General features: G+C 43.6%; 1 protein-coding gene across 1 annotated transcript; it reads right to left on the minus strand.

Annotated features, from left to right (window-relative positions):
* Positions 1-644: 644 nt before the first annotated feature.
* Positions 645-11,350, minus strand: LOC149280886 (ferredoxin-2, mitochondrial-like). Its single transcript, XM_089499989.1, has 5 exons — positions 11,239-11,350; positions 10,724-10,775; positions 9,831-9,937; positions 1,472-1,559; positions 645-801 (listed from the first exon to the last, which is right to left on the minus strand). Exons 1-5 carry the CDS (start codon positions 11,348-11,350, stop codon positions 645-647), a joined length of 516 nt encoding a protein of 171 aa, XP_089356115.1.
* Positions 11,351-16,180: the final 4,830 nt, after the last annotated feature.

The raw sequence follows: 16,180 nt of genomic DNA on the forward strand, positions 1-16,180 counted from the left end.
GCTAGATTTTAAATTTAATGGGTAAATATACTAAAAATATAGAGTTTTTTTGTGCGTTCTCAGGCGGTACAGTAAAGAATTACAGGCGATGGAGGGGCTTTTGGCAGAAACTCTCCGGTAAAAAAAAAAACACTTTCCATTTTGCGCCAAAAATCCACACAAATGGAGCGATGATGGCTGAAGGTTTCTGGACAAAATACATTCCTGAAGACTTTTAAAACGTATTATCCGCTCGACAAACTGCTGGGAAATATATAGATTTAAAAGGTCTAAAGGGCAGGCGACTAATATATATATATATATATATTTTTAGATCCTTGTGCCACCCGCATAGAGCTTTTAGCCCCGGCACTCACTCGTAATGCCCTATTGATGGGAACACAGCGGGCTAGCGAGCCGTGAATACCCATTCGCAGGCCTTTGTAAATGTACATTAACTCTTTACGCGTTTTGCCAGTAACTCTGGATAAAAGAAGCTTTAACCGAAACGTCCAAAGTTGTGCGTCGGCGACCGAGCGGCATAAACACGGCTTCTCCTCTTTGGTTGGTTTTGTTGCTTCTTTTCGGCTAGACCCGAGTGCATTTCATTCCTAGTCCCCCTCCGCGGCGGGGGTTAACCATTGGCAGGCTGTAGAAGTGTCCGCTCAGTGGGGTTTTGGCACGTGCCCGTCCACATAAAAGTTTCTAGTGATTTTGGGGAGGGTGAACTCGGCTCCGTTGAGCTCCGGGGTGAGGATGATTTGGCATCCGAGTCTGGAGTTCTCCTGTAGGAACGGCGCCATGTCCAGCATATCTTCTTCCCTGTAAAGACAAGATGTGGGGGTCACCATCAAAGAAGGGGTAACGGGTCCCTCCGATCCGAAGCACGTTTATCACCAGTCTCCCTTCCCAACTTGTCTACGCAGCCCTTAAATTTACCGCCGGAACTGGAATAAGCCCCGGTTCGTGGGATGCCAGGTCCCATGAATCGCCCCACACGTGACTTCTACTCCTTACAATCCCAGTAAGTCCCCCCCATCCTCCATAACACCAGCCACGGCCCCAGACCGCCAGCTGACTCCTACCGATCTGCACCAAGCCTGCTACTCGTAAGCACCGGTGGACGAGCCGCCGTTCCAGTCCGTGTGACGGGTCCAGCCGTACAAACAGAGACGCTGGCTCTCCTTGAGAAAGTGCCTTGGGGGTCCGATCTCAGGTGTGCCCTCCCAGCCCCAAGCCACAGAATGCCACGTATACTACTTAAGAAGGTGCGGGATGTGTCCGGAATACCGCAGCACGTATAGATTCCATATCGGAGATGTTATCCGCTCACATCTGATGCATCTCTGGGCTCCGAAACTGCTGTCTAGACTAAAGGACCCGATTGCGTGATCGTAGTTACAGGTAACGCGGGGTCCCTGTAAATCCCGCCGCGTGTGAAAAGGCATCGAATCCCGCCGTTTGCACGCTGGGCGATCGCCGTTTCTCTTACCTTTCATCCGGCTCAGGGAGTTTATCCAAAACCTCCAGGTTGACGTAAACGTGACACGTGGAACAGGCGAGGGACGATTCACAGGCTCCTAAACACAAGGTGAGCATTGCAAGGGTTAATCATGTATGGGGGGATGTATGTATGTATGTATGTATGTATGTGTTGGAAAAATACTTATGTTATTGAAAATATTATTTGCTTACATATAAGGAAGTAGAAAATGTCATGTCCATGATATATGCACCAGTCCCCGCCAACACGCTTCCTCTATAATATTCTATATATATATATAGAATAAAAGGTCAAGTCTGGGCCATTTTTAATTATGCAGCTTAATAGGTGTAACCTGCTTGAAAAGTAACCAATCATAATGATGCATGCTATTACAAGTAGATAAGATGCTATATAAACCATGTAATCTAAACATATAATCAGACAATGCTTCGACTTTTGTGTGTTATGTGCCTTGTCTCGATTATGCGCATGATCTAAATAAAGGAAAACTCTTTCTCAAGAGAATTCGACCATTAATTCGACCAACATTTTGGTGCCCCCTGTGAGGAGGTCCTGACCGGAGACAGGGACGACGGTCCTGAGGAACCGCACCTCAAGAATCTGCATCTGGGGTAATAAAAGTCCTCCAGCTAAGATTGCTGTTAATCAGAGGCACTTCGCGACATCGTCCCTGAAACCGGCAGCGTCCTCCCGAAGATTTAGTACGGTCTTCTCTTCAGAAATGTGAGTAGGAAAATATTTCTGGGAAATATTATAAGAGGTCAAAGTCTGTCAGGGACTACTGAAATAAATAACTGCGTATGCATTCGATAATAAGAAATAGTACTTGGAGTAATGAGACTGATCAGGAGAAATGTGCACAGGTAGTTAGTCATTATTTTTGTGATAACGAATTGTTGTTTGTAATTATGACAATACTGTTGATGTTGGTTGCGGCTTGTATTATTGTGAAAGAGTATCACAAGACCTTAAAGAGAAGAGCTCTTATGGTCCAGGGACAGCTATACCAACCCATGTCACAAATCTTGTCTGAATGAATCTGTGTGAATGACTGTTCAGGAGTCCTTTACGGCGAACGAACAGTTAATAAGGTTGTTGTTAATACGCCCCCCGGCATTTGTGAGAAGCTCTCTGTGATCAAGTGCTGGGATTGCAAGTGAACAACTTCGCTGCGAGAGTGATTTTCCTGCCTCTCCTGTCTAGGAACGGTATCTTATAAATACCAAGAGCTCTTTGTTTAACCCTGTCCAGATGTGGTATCTTATAAATACCAAGGGCTCTTTATTTCACTCTGTCTAGAAGCGGTATCTTATAAATACCGAGGGCTCTTTGTTTCACTCTGTCTAGAAGCGGTATCTTATAAATACCGAGGGCTTTTTGTTTCACTCTGTCCAGACGTGGTATCTTATAAATACCAAAAGATTTTCCTTGTTTTCTGCTTTGCGGTGAGATTGTATCATGGGGAAATCCCACAGTAAGGGAAAGAAACAAAAGGATGAGAGTGTTTTCTTGTGGATAAAGAAAAAAACCACTGAAAGGAGACAAACAGTTCATGTACAAACTTAATCCAGAAAATGTTAAGTATTGTAAGAGATGGAAAAGCAAATTTGATTTTGATTGTAAATTAACTGAAAGGGGATGTATAACCTTACTTGATAAAATCAAGGAAAAGGGTTCCTCCAAATATGGGAAAAATGGGAAAGAGGTTGCAGAAAGGTGGCTTAGAGAAGCACACATAAGAAATCAGGCTATAGAGCTAAAAAAGGCACAACAAATACTAATGTTAAAAGAAAAGGAGGATGACAATTTAACGTTGGCGGCGAAACAGCAGAATAATCCATCTGTTGCTGAAGCCCCTTCCCCTCCTACTTTGCAACCTGTGGTAACGGATAACAGTCCAAAGGATGTGGTTAATTTGTCTCCGCCTGTACTGGAACGTATTTATCCAGATCTTAGAGAGTTAAACCCAAGTAACCCTATCACTACTGTTTCTGTGATTCACCCTGTACCTACTCTGCCCCCAGAATACTCTGGCCCAGTCACCAGAGCAATGAATCGAATAATTACTAATTGTCAGGCAGGAGCTGATTATATCAGGCAATTTGAGAAAAATGCTATAGATGGTCAATATCCTATGATAGAGGTACCAAACCCAATGGGTGGACAAGAGGATGGTCACGGTAATAAACATCCATTAACCATGTAGGTGCATAGAACATAAACAGAGAAAGATATTAAAAAACAAAACAAAAAACTACTGAACATGTAAAAAGTCCAAAAGAGGATCCTCGACAGTTTGGTGAGGATATATGAGGGCTCTGTAACAGTTACCGATTAAATGGTGAAGAAATAGAAAGAGCGTGTCGAAGGATTTTGGGATCAGATTGGAGTTCAGTAGAACGGAACTGGAATGGGTACGATAATGCGGGACAACCCCTCCCATGGGGTCATGTTGATCTAATTAACCGTTTAAACACTTTCATAACTGCTTGTACGACCAGATGGGCTCGTAGAACAAATTGGATGGAGATAAACAGATGTACGCAGAAGGATGGGGAGGATGTGGATCAATATTTTTATCGACTGAAAAAGGTCTTTGATATCTATGGTGGTTTAACCCCACCTCCCGATCCAGATCCAAATTCTGCTTATGAGCAGCAGTTGAAAAATGCGTTTGTGTCTGGGACGCGTAAAGAGATAAATGCGTATGTCAGTAAATATATGGTTAACCTCCGTACTGTGTCGTTGAATGATGTGTTGGAATATGCTAAGCATTCTGAAAAGTGGCACAAAGAAAGGGAGAAAAAGAAAGTGAGAGTAATGTTAGCGGGAGAGGAGTATGAAGGAACGTTGACAGGGAATAACGAAAGAGGAAGAGAGAGATTTCGAGGTCGTGGCCGGGGCAGAGGGTCATACCGAGGTAGAAGAGGTAGTGGTGATAGACGGTCACGTGGATGTTATAATTGCGGAAAGGAAGGTCATTGGGCGAAAGAGTGTCCCGAGCCAGACAAGAGAAAGCAGAACTCCCCAGAGCAATGACCAATACAGGAAAAAGAGACGTTGGATCTCAGTAATGTTCATGATGTGTTGTTATTGTCAAACTTGCCTGAAATTGATTTAATTGTAAATAACAAACGTGTAACATTTTTGGTTGATTCAGGGCCTTCGCGAACCCTATTGAATCATCCCACCTGCACGGGCATACAGAAAGGGACTGGTAAAATTCACATAAAGGGAGTAAATGGGAAGACACATACCGAAAGCTTATCTGTTCCCCTCCAAATACAACATCCAGAGTTTGGAAAAATAATTACCGCCAGTGTAATATTATCTGAGGTATGTCCCGTAAATCTCCTGGGAAGAGATCTGATTAGAGAGTTGGGAGTGCACATTGCACCCGTGGGAGACAAGTTTGATGTTACGGTGGGAAGAAGAAATAACTATCAAAGACGGCATGATCGTTACTATTATGCCTTGAACATAGATTTTACTGAAAATAAGGGAAACATAATACAGGTTTTGAAACTTGTACGTAAGACATTTGAGACCTGTGATTATTTACAAGTTCAACATTCAAATAATTTTCATTGTACAATGTATAAAGAAAACAGCAGGAGGAGACGAGTATTATGAATCACACTTAAAAGACAAACGAAATACCGTAATACAGACAGAATATTTTTACTGGACAGACAAAGGACAAGGGACATTATCTTGTATATTAACCCCCCTGAATGACCACACTTTTTTAAAGGTATAACACCACATTTGTCTCTGTGTAAACAGCAAACTGATCAGTGGAAGTCTGTGGGAGATATGGTGTTGCGATGTGAGATTAGTCACTCGTGGAAAAGGGATAAAGGAAAAGCTGAACTAATCAAGGCAGGTAAATTATCTAATTATTTATTAGCCCAGGCGGCTGAGTTAACGGCTCTCATAGAGGCATGCAAGTGGGCAGTAGACAAACGAGTAAATATCTATACCCACAGTCAATATGTGTTTTCTACTATATATGTGTTTGCACAACAATGGAAAAATAGAGGTATGATTACCTCCACAGGGAAACCGATAAATCATAGAGCCCTAATTAAAGAACTATTAACGGTTATACATCTACCAAAAGAAGTAGCTGTAATAAAGTGTGCAGCCCATACCAACAGCAAAGATCCTATAGCATTAGGCAATAACCGTGCAGATATTGAAGCAAAAAGGATTGCTCAAGAGATGTTTGCCATAATCACTCACGATATACAAATTGATCACCAGGTTTTGTATGATATGCAGCAGGCTGCCCCTATGTCTGAAAAGCGATATTGGCAGTCTAAACAAGCCACTCTATGTAACAAAATTTTTCACATTAACAACAAACCAATATTGCCGAAATCATTGTTTCGCTATGCAGCCTTATTGAGTCATGGGCTGAGCCATGTCTCAACAGGAGGGATGGTAGCCATCATAGATAAGGTATTTACAACATTCAGATTTCAAAATTACTCTAAAAAATTTTGTGCTAATTGTCTTATCTGTGCTCGATATAATCCACAGGGAAATCTCAAACCTGCTATTGGGAAGTTCCCCAACCCCGAGTATCCGTTTCAACATATTTGCATGGATTATATTGAACTAAACAAATGTGAAAATATGAGATATTGCCTAGTTATTGTTGATGCATTAACTAAATGGGTAGAAATATTCCCAACAGCCCACGCAGATGCAGATACAGTAGCTAAGGTCATGATAAAAGAAATCATTCCTAGATTTGGAATACCAGAAAGAATATACAGTGACAATGGGCCTCATTTTGTCAATCAACTAATCTCCAGATTTACACAAGTATTTGGTATACAATTAAAGAATCATTGCGCCTATCATCCTCAGTCAGCAGGGTTGGTAGAAAGAAACAATGGAACAATAAAGAATAAATTAAAAAAGACTATGGCAGAAACTGGGAAGAATTGGGTTTTTTTGTCTACCTATGGTAAAATTGAGTATGCGTATTACACCTAATAAGCAGGGTCTCACCCCATTTGAAATAATGTACGGGAGACCCTATAGTTTGCCACAGATAAAGGTAAAAGAGGCAAATGATGAAAGAGAATTAACCCTAGCAGATTATATGGCAAAAATGCTGAATACCAGATCAATACAAACTGTGAATTCTCTTCCAGAGACACAAGAGCCAATTCCTGAGAAATTGAGCGTTGGAGATTGGGTACTAATAAGGATAATCAAACGAAAGAATTGGTCATCACCGAGGTGGGAAGGACCGTACCAAGTACTACTAACCACCCCCACGGCATGTAAGATAGCTGAGAGGAGTTGTTGGATACATCAGTCGCACTGTAAGAAGGTAACACCACTTGCTGGTAGTCACTCATTAAGTCTGGGTACAAAGGGGGGTCCAGACGATAGGTTGGACTCGTCTCAAGCCAGTGAAGAAATCCATTCCCCAAACCCTGAGTTGACGGCCAGGTAGGATGAAGGGGTGGTGCCTGCTTATAGTTTATTGGGTAGTGACTGATGCTATTCCTTTTTTTATTAAAAAGACTGAGTGGAATGAGAACAAGAAAGTGACCAAATGGGAAAATACCAAAGCACAAAATCTGACTTTTTCATTAACAGGAGATAGTTCCATTGAAATTGATCTGTGTAAAATGATTCATTGTAAAAATATTGGGCAAGCAAGAAACTATGCTAAGGCCAATGTATATATATATATATGCTGAATGCCTGAAAAGCCCCCTGGAAAACAAAGCATAACATCATGTCTTGGTTGGGATTATGCTATGTGGACAACAGCTAGTCGAAATTTGGGATATGATATGCCCAGGGCAAGAGCGAGTAAAATCAAAATCTGTAAAAAGATTACAATCTGAATGTAAAACCTTTAATAATTGTAATAAATTGTTATTTACTTTAAAGGAACCTATGAAGACGGATGAGAGACTATATACTATAGGTGTGTGGGTTTCCAATAGAGACCTGCAGGGAATTTTTTTTTTGTCTTTTCCAGAAAATAAGGTCCAAGCAGAAACAGAGTTTCAGATCCAGGAAGAAAGATATATCGAGGAAATTGAGACAGGGGTAATTCCGTATACCAGTTTGAGTTCTATTGATCAAATTGCCCTGGAAGCAGGATTTCATGGAGATAACGTTTGGTTGGAATGGCTTCAATTTACTGTAAAAAGTCTAAACAAAGAGAATTGTATAGTCTGCGCAGAAGCCCGTCCGCAGTTGGCTACGGTGCCATTTCCATTAACAGAAGAGAATAATCCAGTCGGATTTGACTGTATAATAAAGCTCTTTGATGAGACTTATGCCCCACCTGGAAATGGAACTTGTCATACATTAGACTTGTTGTTTCCCAAGGTTAAAAGGGCTCAATTACCTCCAACAGTGCAAATATATGAGGGAAATTACACCTGTATGAAACTTCAGGGTGATAGCAGCTATTTCGATTATAAAGATTTGTCTAATTCACTATGTGTCGAGACTTTCTCCACAGGACTGCGACAGCCAACCCAGATGAGAGCAGATATTTGGTGGTTATGTGGAGACCGGAAAATAAGACCTTTTATCGATCCCAGAGGAAAAGGAAAATGTGCTGTAATACAGCTCATTGTACCTTTAAATTTGTTGACCTCACGGAAGGAACCAACCTCAAGGCCGAAAAGATCAATACAACCACAAGGATCGTTTGATGATCGAATATATATTGATGAAATTGGAGTACCATGAGGAGTTCCAAATGAATTCAAAGCCCGAAACCAAATTGCTGCAGGTTTCGAATCAATCATTTTCTGGTGGAGTACAATAGCAAAAAACGTGGACTGGATAAACTACATCTATTATAATCAACAGCGGTTTGTGAATTATACTCGAGATGCTATTAAAGGAATACATGAGCAACTGGATGCGATCTCCCTTATGGCCTGGCAGAATCGAATGGCCTTGGATATGCTATTGGCCGAGAAAGGGGGCGTGTGCAAGATGTTCGGGAACCAATGCTGTATTTTTATACCAAATAATACCGCCCCTGATGGGAGCATCACCAAAGCCCTCGAAGGACTAACATCCTTATCAAATGAATTTGCCGAGAATGCAGGAATACATAATGTGTTCACCTCTTGGTTAGAAGGATGGTTCGGGCGATGGTCAGGAATGATAACGTCCGGAATAATTACTATCACTATAGTAGCCGCAGTATTGATATTCGGAGGATGCTGTTTTATTCCATGTTGCCGAGGACTTTTGAATAAGACAATTGATAAAGTTGTAAATCAGACTATGTACTCCCTGGTCGACAAAGAAGAATGTGATCAATTATTAAGAGTATCTGAGACTCTACATATTAATGACGTTGTTGATATGAAAGATAAATTATCAGTGTTAATGACCGATACTGAAGATGAAGAGTCTGATATTTAATAATATTTTGATAAACAGGAGGGAAATGTTGGAAAAATACTTATGTTATTGAAAATATTATTTGCTTACATATAAGGAAGTAGAAAATGTCATGTCCATGATATATGCACCAGTCCCCGCCAACACGCTTCCTCTATAATATTCTATATATATATATAGAATAAAAGGTCAAGTCTGGGCCATTTTTAATTATGCAGCTTAATAGGTGTAACCTGCTTGAAAAGTAACCAATCATAATGATGCATGCTATTACAAGTAGATAAGATGCTATATAAACCATGTAATCTAAACATATAATCAGACAATGCTTCGACTTTTGTGTGTTATGTGCCTTGTCTCGATTATGCGCATGATCTAAATAAAGGAAAACTCTTTCTCAAGAGAATTCGACCATTAATTCGACCAACAGTATGTATGTATATAAATGCCCCCCCCCCTCCCTTACCCTTATTGAGAAAGACAGCCTGACGTATTGTAAACCGCAGTTAAAGGAGGGGAGGAAAATCTCTACCCTGATTGGGAAAACCGGAGCCTTTTGTCGAAGTTCTTATTGCGCCAACGTACAAAAATATTCAGCTTTTGAGACTCTTCTTCAGAAGTCTGTTTCTTTATTCTTCCTGCACATGTAAAGGGTTAAAGATGGCCGGGAAATCCTGGGACGACTGAAGCTTAGCGGGCCCCGTAGGACTAGCCAGGACGGAGAAGAAGGAGCCGAAATGCAGGTGGCTTCAATTCTTCCTCGTTTAGTATTTTGGTCTCTGTGGGCATCCACACGCAGGACCTTCCTATCCGTTTCTTTTAGTGATTTAGGGGTTAATTTGGCTCGGCTCGCCTGGAGAACATTGCGGCCAACTCAGGGACGTACCTGGGGGGGGGGGGGGGGTAATTCCGCGATTGCTGAAAATTTGAGACTTACCTTCCAAGTCGATATCGTAGCGATGGGCCAGGTATAACACGCTCTCCCCGACCTTCCCTTTCACAGGGATGCGTCTCCCCGATCTGTCCACAAACACGACCTCCACGCTGAAAAAATAACCATATGTTAAACAATACTTGCTTTAGGGAAACTAACATAAACCCTACAATTTACTAAAAAAAAATAAAAATAAATAAAAAATTCTACTTCCTATAGATCAGGACCTTTGGCGTGGCCGTATTTGCTAACCTTGTTGCCGCAGACATAGAAAAGATTTTAAATAAATAAAATAAAATTAATTTGATCCACCCAATCTTGCCAGATCTGAGAGAGAAAAAAAAAAAAAAAGCTCTAGAAAACTTAAGGAACGAAGAGAAGGTCAGAGACGACGCAGCTGATAACGATGATGTCTCAAGGAGGCGCTCGACAACTAAATGACGACGACCGCAGGGAGAAATATTATTAGAAAAAGAGGGTAGTTTAACGAACACACAATAACTTTTTGGGGGGGTTTCTGGACACATTTTATCTACAAAAAAAAAAAAGAGAGGGCGGCAATAGTAACCAGTTACACAAATCCGTTTATTACTTAGAAGGGTACAGAACATGATTTAAAAGAATTTTTATTTGTATTGAACCAGAACAGTTGGGGTATTGTATTAAATAATGTTTATTTTTTTTTTAGACTTAGAAATATATGTTAAAGACAAACAGATAGTAAGATTTTTTTTTTTTGTGTAAACGTTAGTTTTTATAGAGAGAGAGATTGCGGGCATTAAACTAAAGTGGCTAGAAGGTATTCTTCAAAGCCGAGCGCTAAGGGAGAAGAGGAACCTCCCCTGAGGACTCATTTTTACATTAAATTCACATTTTTATGAGAATAAAGTTCTTACGTTTCCTCTGAGAGCTCGGCGGCTTCTTTACGTCCTTCGGACCGGAACGCAGCTAAAAACACAAACAATTTAGATGACATTTAAATGAAAAGTTTGCGCGCAGGCGACATTCACGCGTCACGAGATCTGTAAAGATTTGGGTGGGTTGGTAAACTGGGCTGATCGCGAGCTTGCAGTTCCTCGAACGTCCAGAAGGGGTGCCCTGGAGCACCGCAGTGTTACCTAATAACTGTATGTTGTCACATAACCCTTACTTTAGCTTCAGTTCCACTGTGACATTTGGAGGCCACGTCGATGCTATGGAGGTTTATTATAAAAAAGGGAGTCTGGTCGTATCACCATAGCAACCAATGGAAAGCCCCTTATAATTCTATATCCTTATTTCAAGGAGCGATATACCTCTAACATTATTATTTATTGTTTTATTTGGCACCGCCACGTTCCACGGCGCTGGAAACCGAGACCGCAGGAGAGAACGCAAAGGTTTAAAGCGAAATCCTCCCTTCTTTTCTTACCTGTAGTCCGCAAAGCTCTTCTGCCTTCCTTATCCTCCGGGGCCACCGGCTTCCCCATCACAACCGGACCGAGCCCTGCCGGTGTCTGCGATATCCCAGGGAGCGTCGTCATTTTAAAGTACCTACAGCCAGGTCCTCCGGCGTTTAGAGAGAAACGCAATCCTCTCCGTATGAAGGATGAAGCCATAGCAGCACCCTGGAGTCACATGAATTACAGGATATGCAGGAGGATCACTTGTTTGGTTGAGTTCCCCCCCCAAAAAAAAACAAGGAAAAGTTGCTTCCAAAAACGTAGAACTTTGTCGAAAGACGACCGGTGAGCCTGCGGAACAAGCATAATATATAACTAATAAAAAGGCATTCGGACCAAACCTGGAACAATAGTTTTGCTAGATTTTGCGTTATGTTGGCAATATATATATATATATATATATATATATATATATACACACACACACACACACACGGGTTCAAAAATTTGGGGTCACTTAGAAATGCCCTTGTTTTTGAAAGAAAATAGATTTTGTCCATTAAAATAACATGAAATGGGTCAGAAATCCAGCGCAGATTTTTAATGGAATATTTTCATAGGTGTACAGAGACCCTCTATCACTCCCATCACTCCTGTGTTCCAATGGCCCTTTATCACTCCTGCATTCCAATGGCCCTTTATCACTCCCATCACTCCTGTGTTCCAACGGCCCTTTATCACTCCCATCACTCCTGTGTTCCAATGGCCCTTTATCACTCCCATCACTCCTGTGTTCCAATGGCCCTTTATCACTCCCATCACTCCTGGGTTTCAATGACACGTTGTGATATCGGTAAACACATCGCTCCAGCTTCATAGTGTGCACAGTGTGTCGTGACTGTGAGTAATACTTTTTGGATGTGATCGTCGTCCACTTTTAATGAGCAATCCTGGCTCTTAGAATTATCACTCAAACAGGGACAGCGGCTACGAGAGAGCGACACTGATCAATAAATGACAGCAGCTCTAATGAATGAGTGCGTCAATGAGTGACAGGGGGCTTCAATTAGTGACGTGCTGTAGCCATGATTGACACTCCATCAATGAGTGACAGCGACGCTAACAAGTGAGCTCAAAAGTGAGTGCTGCCCTATGGCAACGAGAGACTGCAGCTTAGAGGGAGAGACAGTCGGTTGCATGGAGGGACAGCAACTCAGAGGGAGAGACACTCGGTGGCATGGAGGGACAGCATCTCAGATGGAGAGACACTCGGTAGCATGGAGGGACAGCAGCTCCGAGGGAGAGACACTCGGTGGCATGGAGAGACACTCGGTGGCATGGAGAGACACTCGGTGGCATGGAGAGACACTCGGTGGCATGGAGAGACAGCAGCTACATTGCACTCACCTCTGAAACTCTCCCAGGAGATCCTCCTGCCTCTACTAATATGGCTGCTCTGTTGCTTCTGGAAGCTCCGCCTCTTCCCGTTCCGTTCTAACCATGGAATCTCCGACGCTCTCGTCACCTCGTTGATTACTTGGTCCTCCGCCCCTTTCCTCTTCTGCCATTGGCCGGTTGAGACCAATCTCCCGCCTGTTTGCTCCATCGGAAGTGACGTTCGCAGAGGTTCCAGCGGTCGTGCGATGACATCTTGGCGGAGCTAGGTGTCCGGCGGTGTGAGGGAAAGAGCCGGCTCGTGGGTTTCCTGCTGCCGGCGGGCTCGGGGGATGTGCCAGGCCGCCGGTGCGCGTTTGTGGCCCGGAGAGTGACTCAGCCCCGAGCCGGTGAGTGTGCAGGTGCCGATGAGCCCGCCGCAATAAGACCAGGCCTTATCCGGGACCCCTCGCAGGGCCTGCGGCTTTCGGGGAAGCAGCTGCCTTTAAGCTATGCCCGATGTACGGATCCCAGGACTTGCTGCTAGCCCTTAACCGGGCCTGGGCTTTCTGGGAGTTGCGCTCCATCCATAGATGAAGGGCGGCTTATTCAGCGTATGAGGCCTTTGTGTGACTCAGTCGCGGATCATATCCTGTGTCATCCCGCTCCTGGCTGAGCGTTGTTGGAGTTGTACATTTATCGGTGAGGTGACTGCTTTTAACCCTTAAGTATCATCCCAGCTTGGACCAGTGTGGAGGGGGTTATACAGCATTCACATCCCGCACACCTCATGCTGCCTGAGAGTTATGGTCCAACAACACATGAAGGGGAGGGTGTCTTTATCACCGGCCTCTGATGTCGGCTGAGGATGATAGGAGTGATCTGCTGTCACAGGGCTTCTGGGTGATGCCGTCTGTGGCTTATACTGATGTTGATGTGATGCTGGCTGAGGTTTCTGAGCGTTGTTCTCCAGCAGCAGTAGTAACCAATCACAGGCCCATGTCTGGCTCTTTCATTGATAATAACTCCTATTGGGTGTCATTTAACTCTTTGCACTCCGCCGAGGGGATTGTGCATGCGCGCATATGTATTCAGTTTTATTAACGTGTAAAATATCTTCAGCTAATAAGTATTTGGTAAATTTGCTTGCCGTCAACCCCTGAACCTGTATGCCCCATAATGCCCCCTTTTTAGGTCAGACATCTTTGTACTCCTGATTTGTAGCCCGCCGGGTGCACGATCGTCCATATTCACCGATGGCTGCTGCTTAGTACGGTCGGGAACGTAAATGGTTAAACCCGACATGTATTAACACGTTCAGTACCGATATCGGCTTAATAATTCCTGTGGGGTCCTCGTTATATTTTCGGCGTTAATTATTTGCCATCAAAACCTGTATTTTCTGGACTCTGGATAACAACATTTTTTGATGATTTTGGTCCAGACAAATGAAATCTGGCTCGTAACCGGTAAGCTTCCATGCGTAGCCCCCTTTTACCCGACGCGTCTGCTTGTCTCGTCAGACCCTTTGAACGTTTGGACTGTAAGAGGCGCTACAGACGCTGTTGGCGCTATAGAAATAAAATATACTTCGTGCTATAAGGAGTTACAGCGCTAAGCGAATTCCTTATTTTCTATTATTATGCAGCGTATTCTGCTTCTTATGAATATCGCGCCGTTCAGCTGCTTTTGTGCATTTTGTGGAATCCGGAATGGTCTTTAATGATCAAAATAGTCATTCCCCCCCCCTAATCTGCTTTTTGTTACTATAGTTACATTTCGCTCATTTTGCCCAGCTTCAAATTCAGAGCCTCCGGCCCCCGCGGTCTGCCCGGTTCTCCCTCATGTAAGGCCCCTGTTGGAGAAACGCGTTTCCCCCGCGGCTGTCGCCAGCTTCGTAGTGTCTCAGAGGATCATGGGAGTTGTAGTTTGATAGCATCTAGTGAAGTTTGGGCTCTCTACCCCCTTCTGGCGTGTATGTTGGGGTAGTCCCTATGGCTACCTCGTCTCATCATTAATCACTTGCCATCAAAGCATGCTTTTCAGGACTCTTCCCTTTTGGTGGGACTCGGCTTTATGTTTCCGTGTGACTCAGACACGCCGCTGCCTAACACTTTTAAATGATTCCTCTCCAAACGACGACTCATAGCATTTCATGAAGTGTCAGAGGATCATGGGAGTTGTAGTTGAACAGCGCTTAGTGCAGTTTGTGCTCTCTACCCCATTCTCCATGAATGAAACTAGTATTGTTTTGTATAGCGCCATCGTATTCCGTAGCGCTGTACAATGGCTAGACGGGACATAACGGGTAGTACGTAACATAACAATCTGACTTACAATCTTATCGAATATCTTCCTTTTAACCCCCCAAACCCCTGCGGCGCTCCTCCGCCTGGCAGTCAGGGGGTTAATCGCTCAGCCGCACACATTCCGGCTTCCCGAGGGTTTCTTGCGTCACGCTGCGACGTGTTATCGGCGAGCGGGGTTAAGCCGGGCGTTGTTAATGCGGAGCTGGCAGACGCAGGCCCCCCCCCCCAACCATCAGTGATGTCATTCTTTTTTATTTTATTCATTATCATTTTATTATTTATTTGTTATTATATTTAGCGCCTCTGGGGTCTCCTTTATGGGGTTTCCTCTCTCCAGCTGCATGAAGGAAGGAAGCCGGTTAAACTCGAGGGGGTCGGCGTCTCCGGAGCTCGGCTGATCCCCCCCCCCCAGAGCCCCAGATTGTTAAAACTTCAGATCGTTCTTCTACCTCTTCTGAGCATCGAACACACAAGCTGCCGAAGTTGGCGCCGGCTTTAGTGTAACCGGACATAACGGGTCGTTTAGTGTACAGAGCCCCCCCAAATACCAGGTTCTGTTCTCATAGGAGGGATAAGACAGTTTGGCACCTTGTTTAGGGTTTATGTCCCTGTTGGAATATTATTATTATCCTTTATTAGCGCAACGCTGTACAATACAGATGGCAAATTATCTTTTTTTTTTATATGTAGCTTTTTTAGTTTCTTGGGTCCCCCCCCCCCCCCAGACTTTTTCATTTTTTATATATATTAATATTTTTTTTTTTACAATATTTCTGAGGCATTTTCCGTGTGGTTTCAAAGGCGGTTTTGGTGCCGCTTTCCGTAGCGTTCCCCGCGTTTTGGCCTCAGGCTCGCATCCGAGAAGAGAGATCGCGTCTCAGCGCGGGAAACCGAGCAGATCGGCTAACGAGGCCGCGGCCGCAACTAGAGCCCCCCCGCCATGAATGTTTTATAAAGGATATGCGCCCTGGGGGGGCTTCGGTATCCGGCTGCGACGGTCTCTGAGGACAGCGACCAAGTGCGTGGAGCTTGTGAGCGCTGGTATGTTCTGTTCCCGCGTGTTCACGGGGAGGGCTGGCTTCATACATGACACACACGTACCCCGCTAACTGAACCGTGTCCGTCCTGCGATTACAAGTAACTCCGTTCATTCCGCCTGCGATCATGCGCAAGAGATCCAGACCCCCCCCAATAGAATCTCACTGCTGATTGGTTCATCCTATATGCATGTTATTTCATTCCTAATACTACTTTTACAATATATTTTTTATTAGAATTTACCCCTGTG

This window comes from Sceloporus occidentalis, unplaced genomic scaffold (genome assembly GCF_023333645.1).
Source record: "Sceloporus occidentalis isolate IW3139 unplaced genomic scaffold, rSceOcc1.0.p SCAF_144, whole genome shotgun sequence".
Taxonomy (NCBI): domain Eukaryota; kingdom Metazoa; phylum Chordata; class Lepidosauria; order Squamata; family Phrynosomatidae; genus Sceloporus; species Sceloporus occidentalis.

Bases quoted from the DNA above. Each gene is read 5' to 3' on its own strand.
- LOC149280886 (XM_089499989.1), bottom strand. From the start codon at position 11,350: ATGACGACGCTCCCTGGGATATCGCAGACACCGGCAGGGCTCGGTCCG. The intron at 10,776-11,238 runs GTAAGAAAAGAA...TTGTGTTTTTAG, and splicing joins AAGAGCTTTGCGGACTACAG to CTGCGTTCCGGTCCGAAGGA. The intron at 1,560-9,830 runs GTAAGTCTCAAA...CCTTGTGTTTAG, and splicing joins CTACGATATCGACTTGGAAG to GAGCCTGTGAATCGTCCCTC.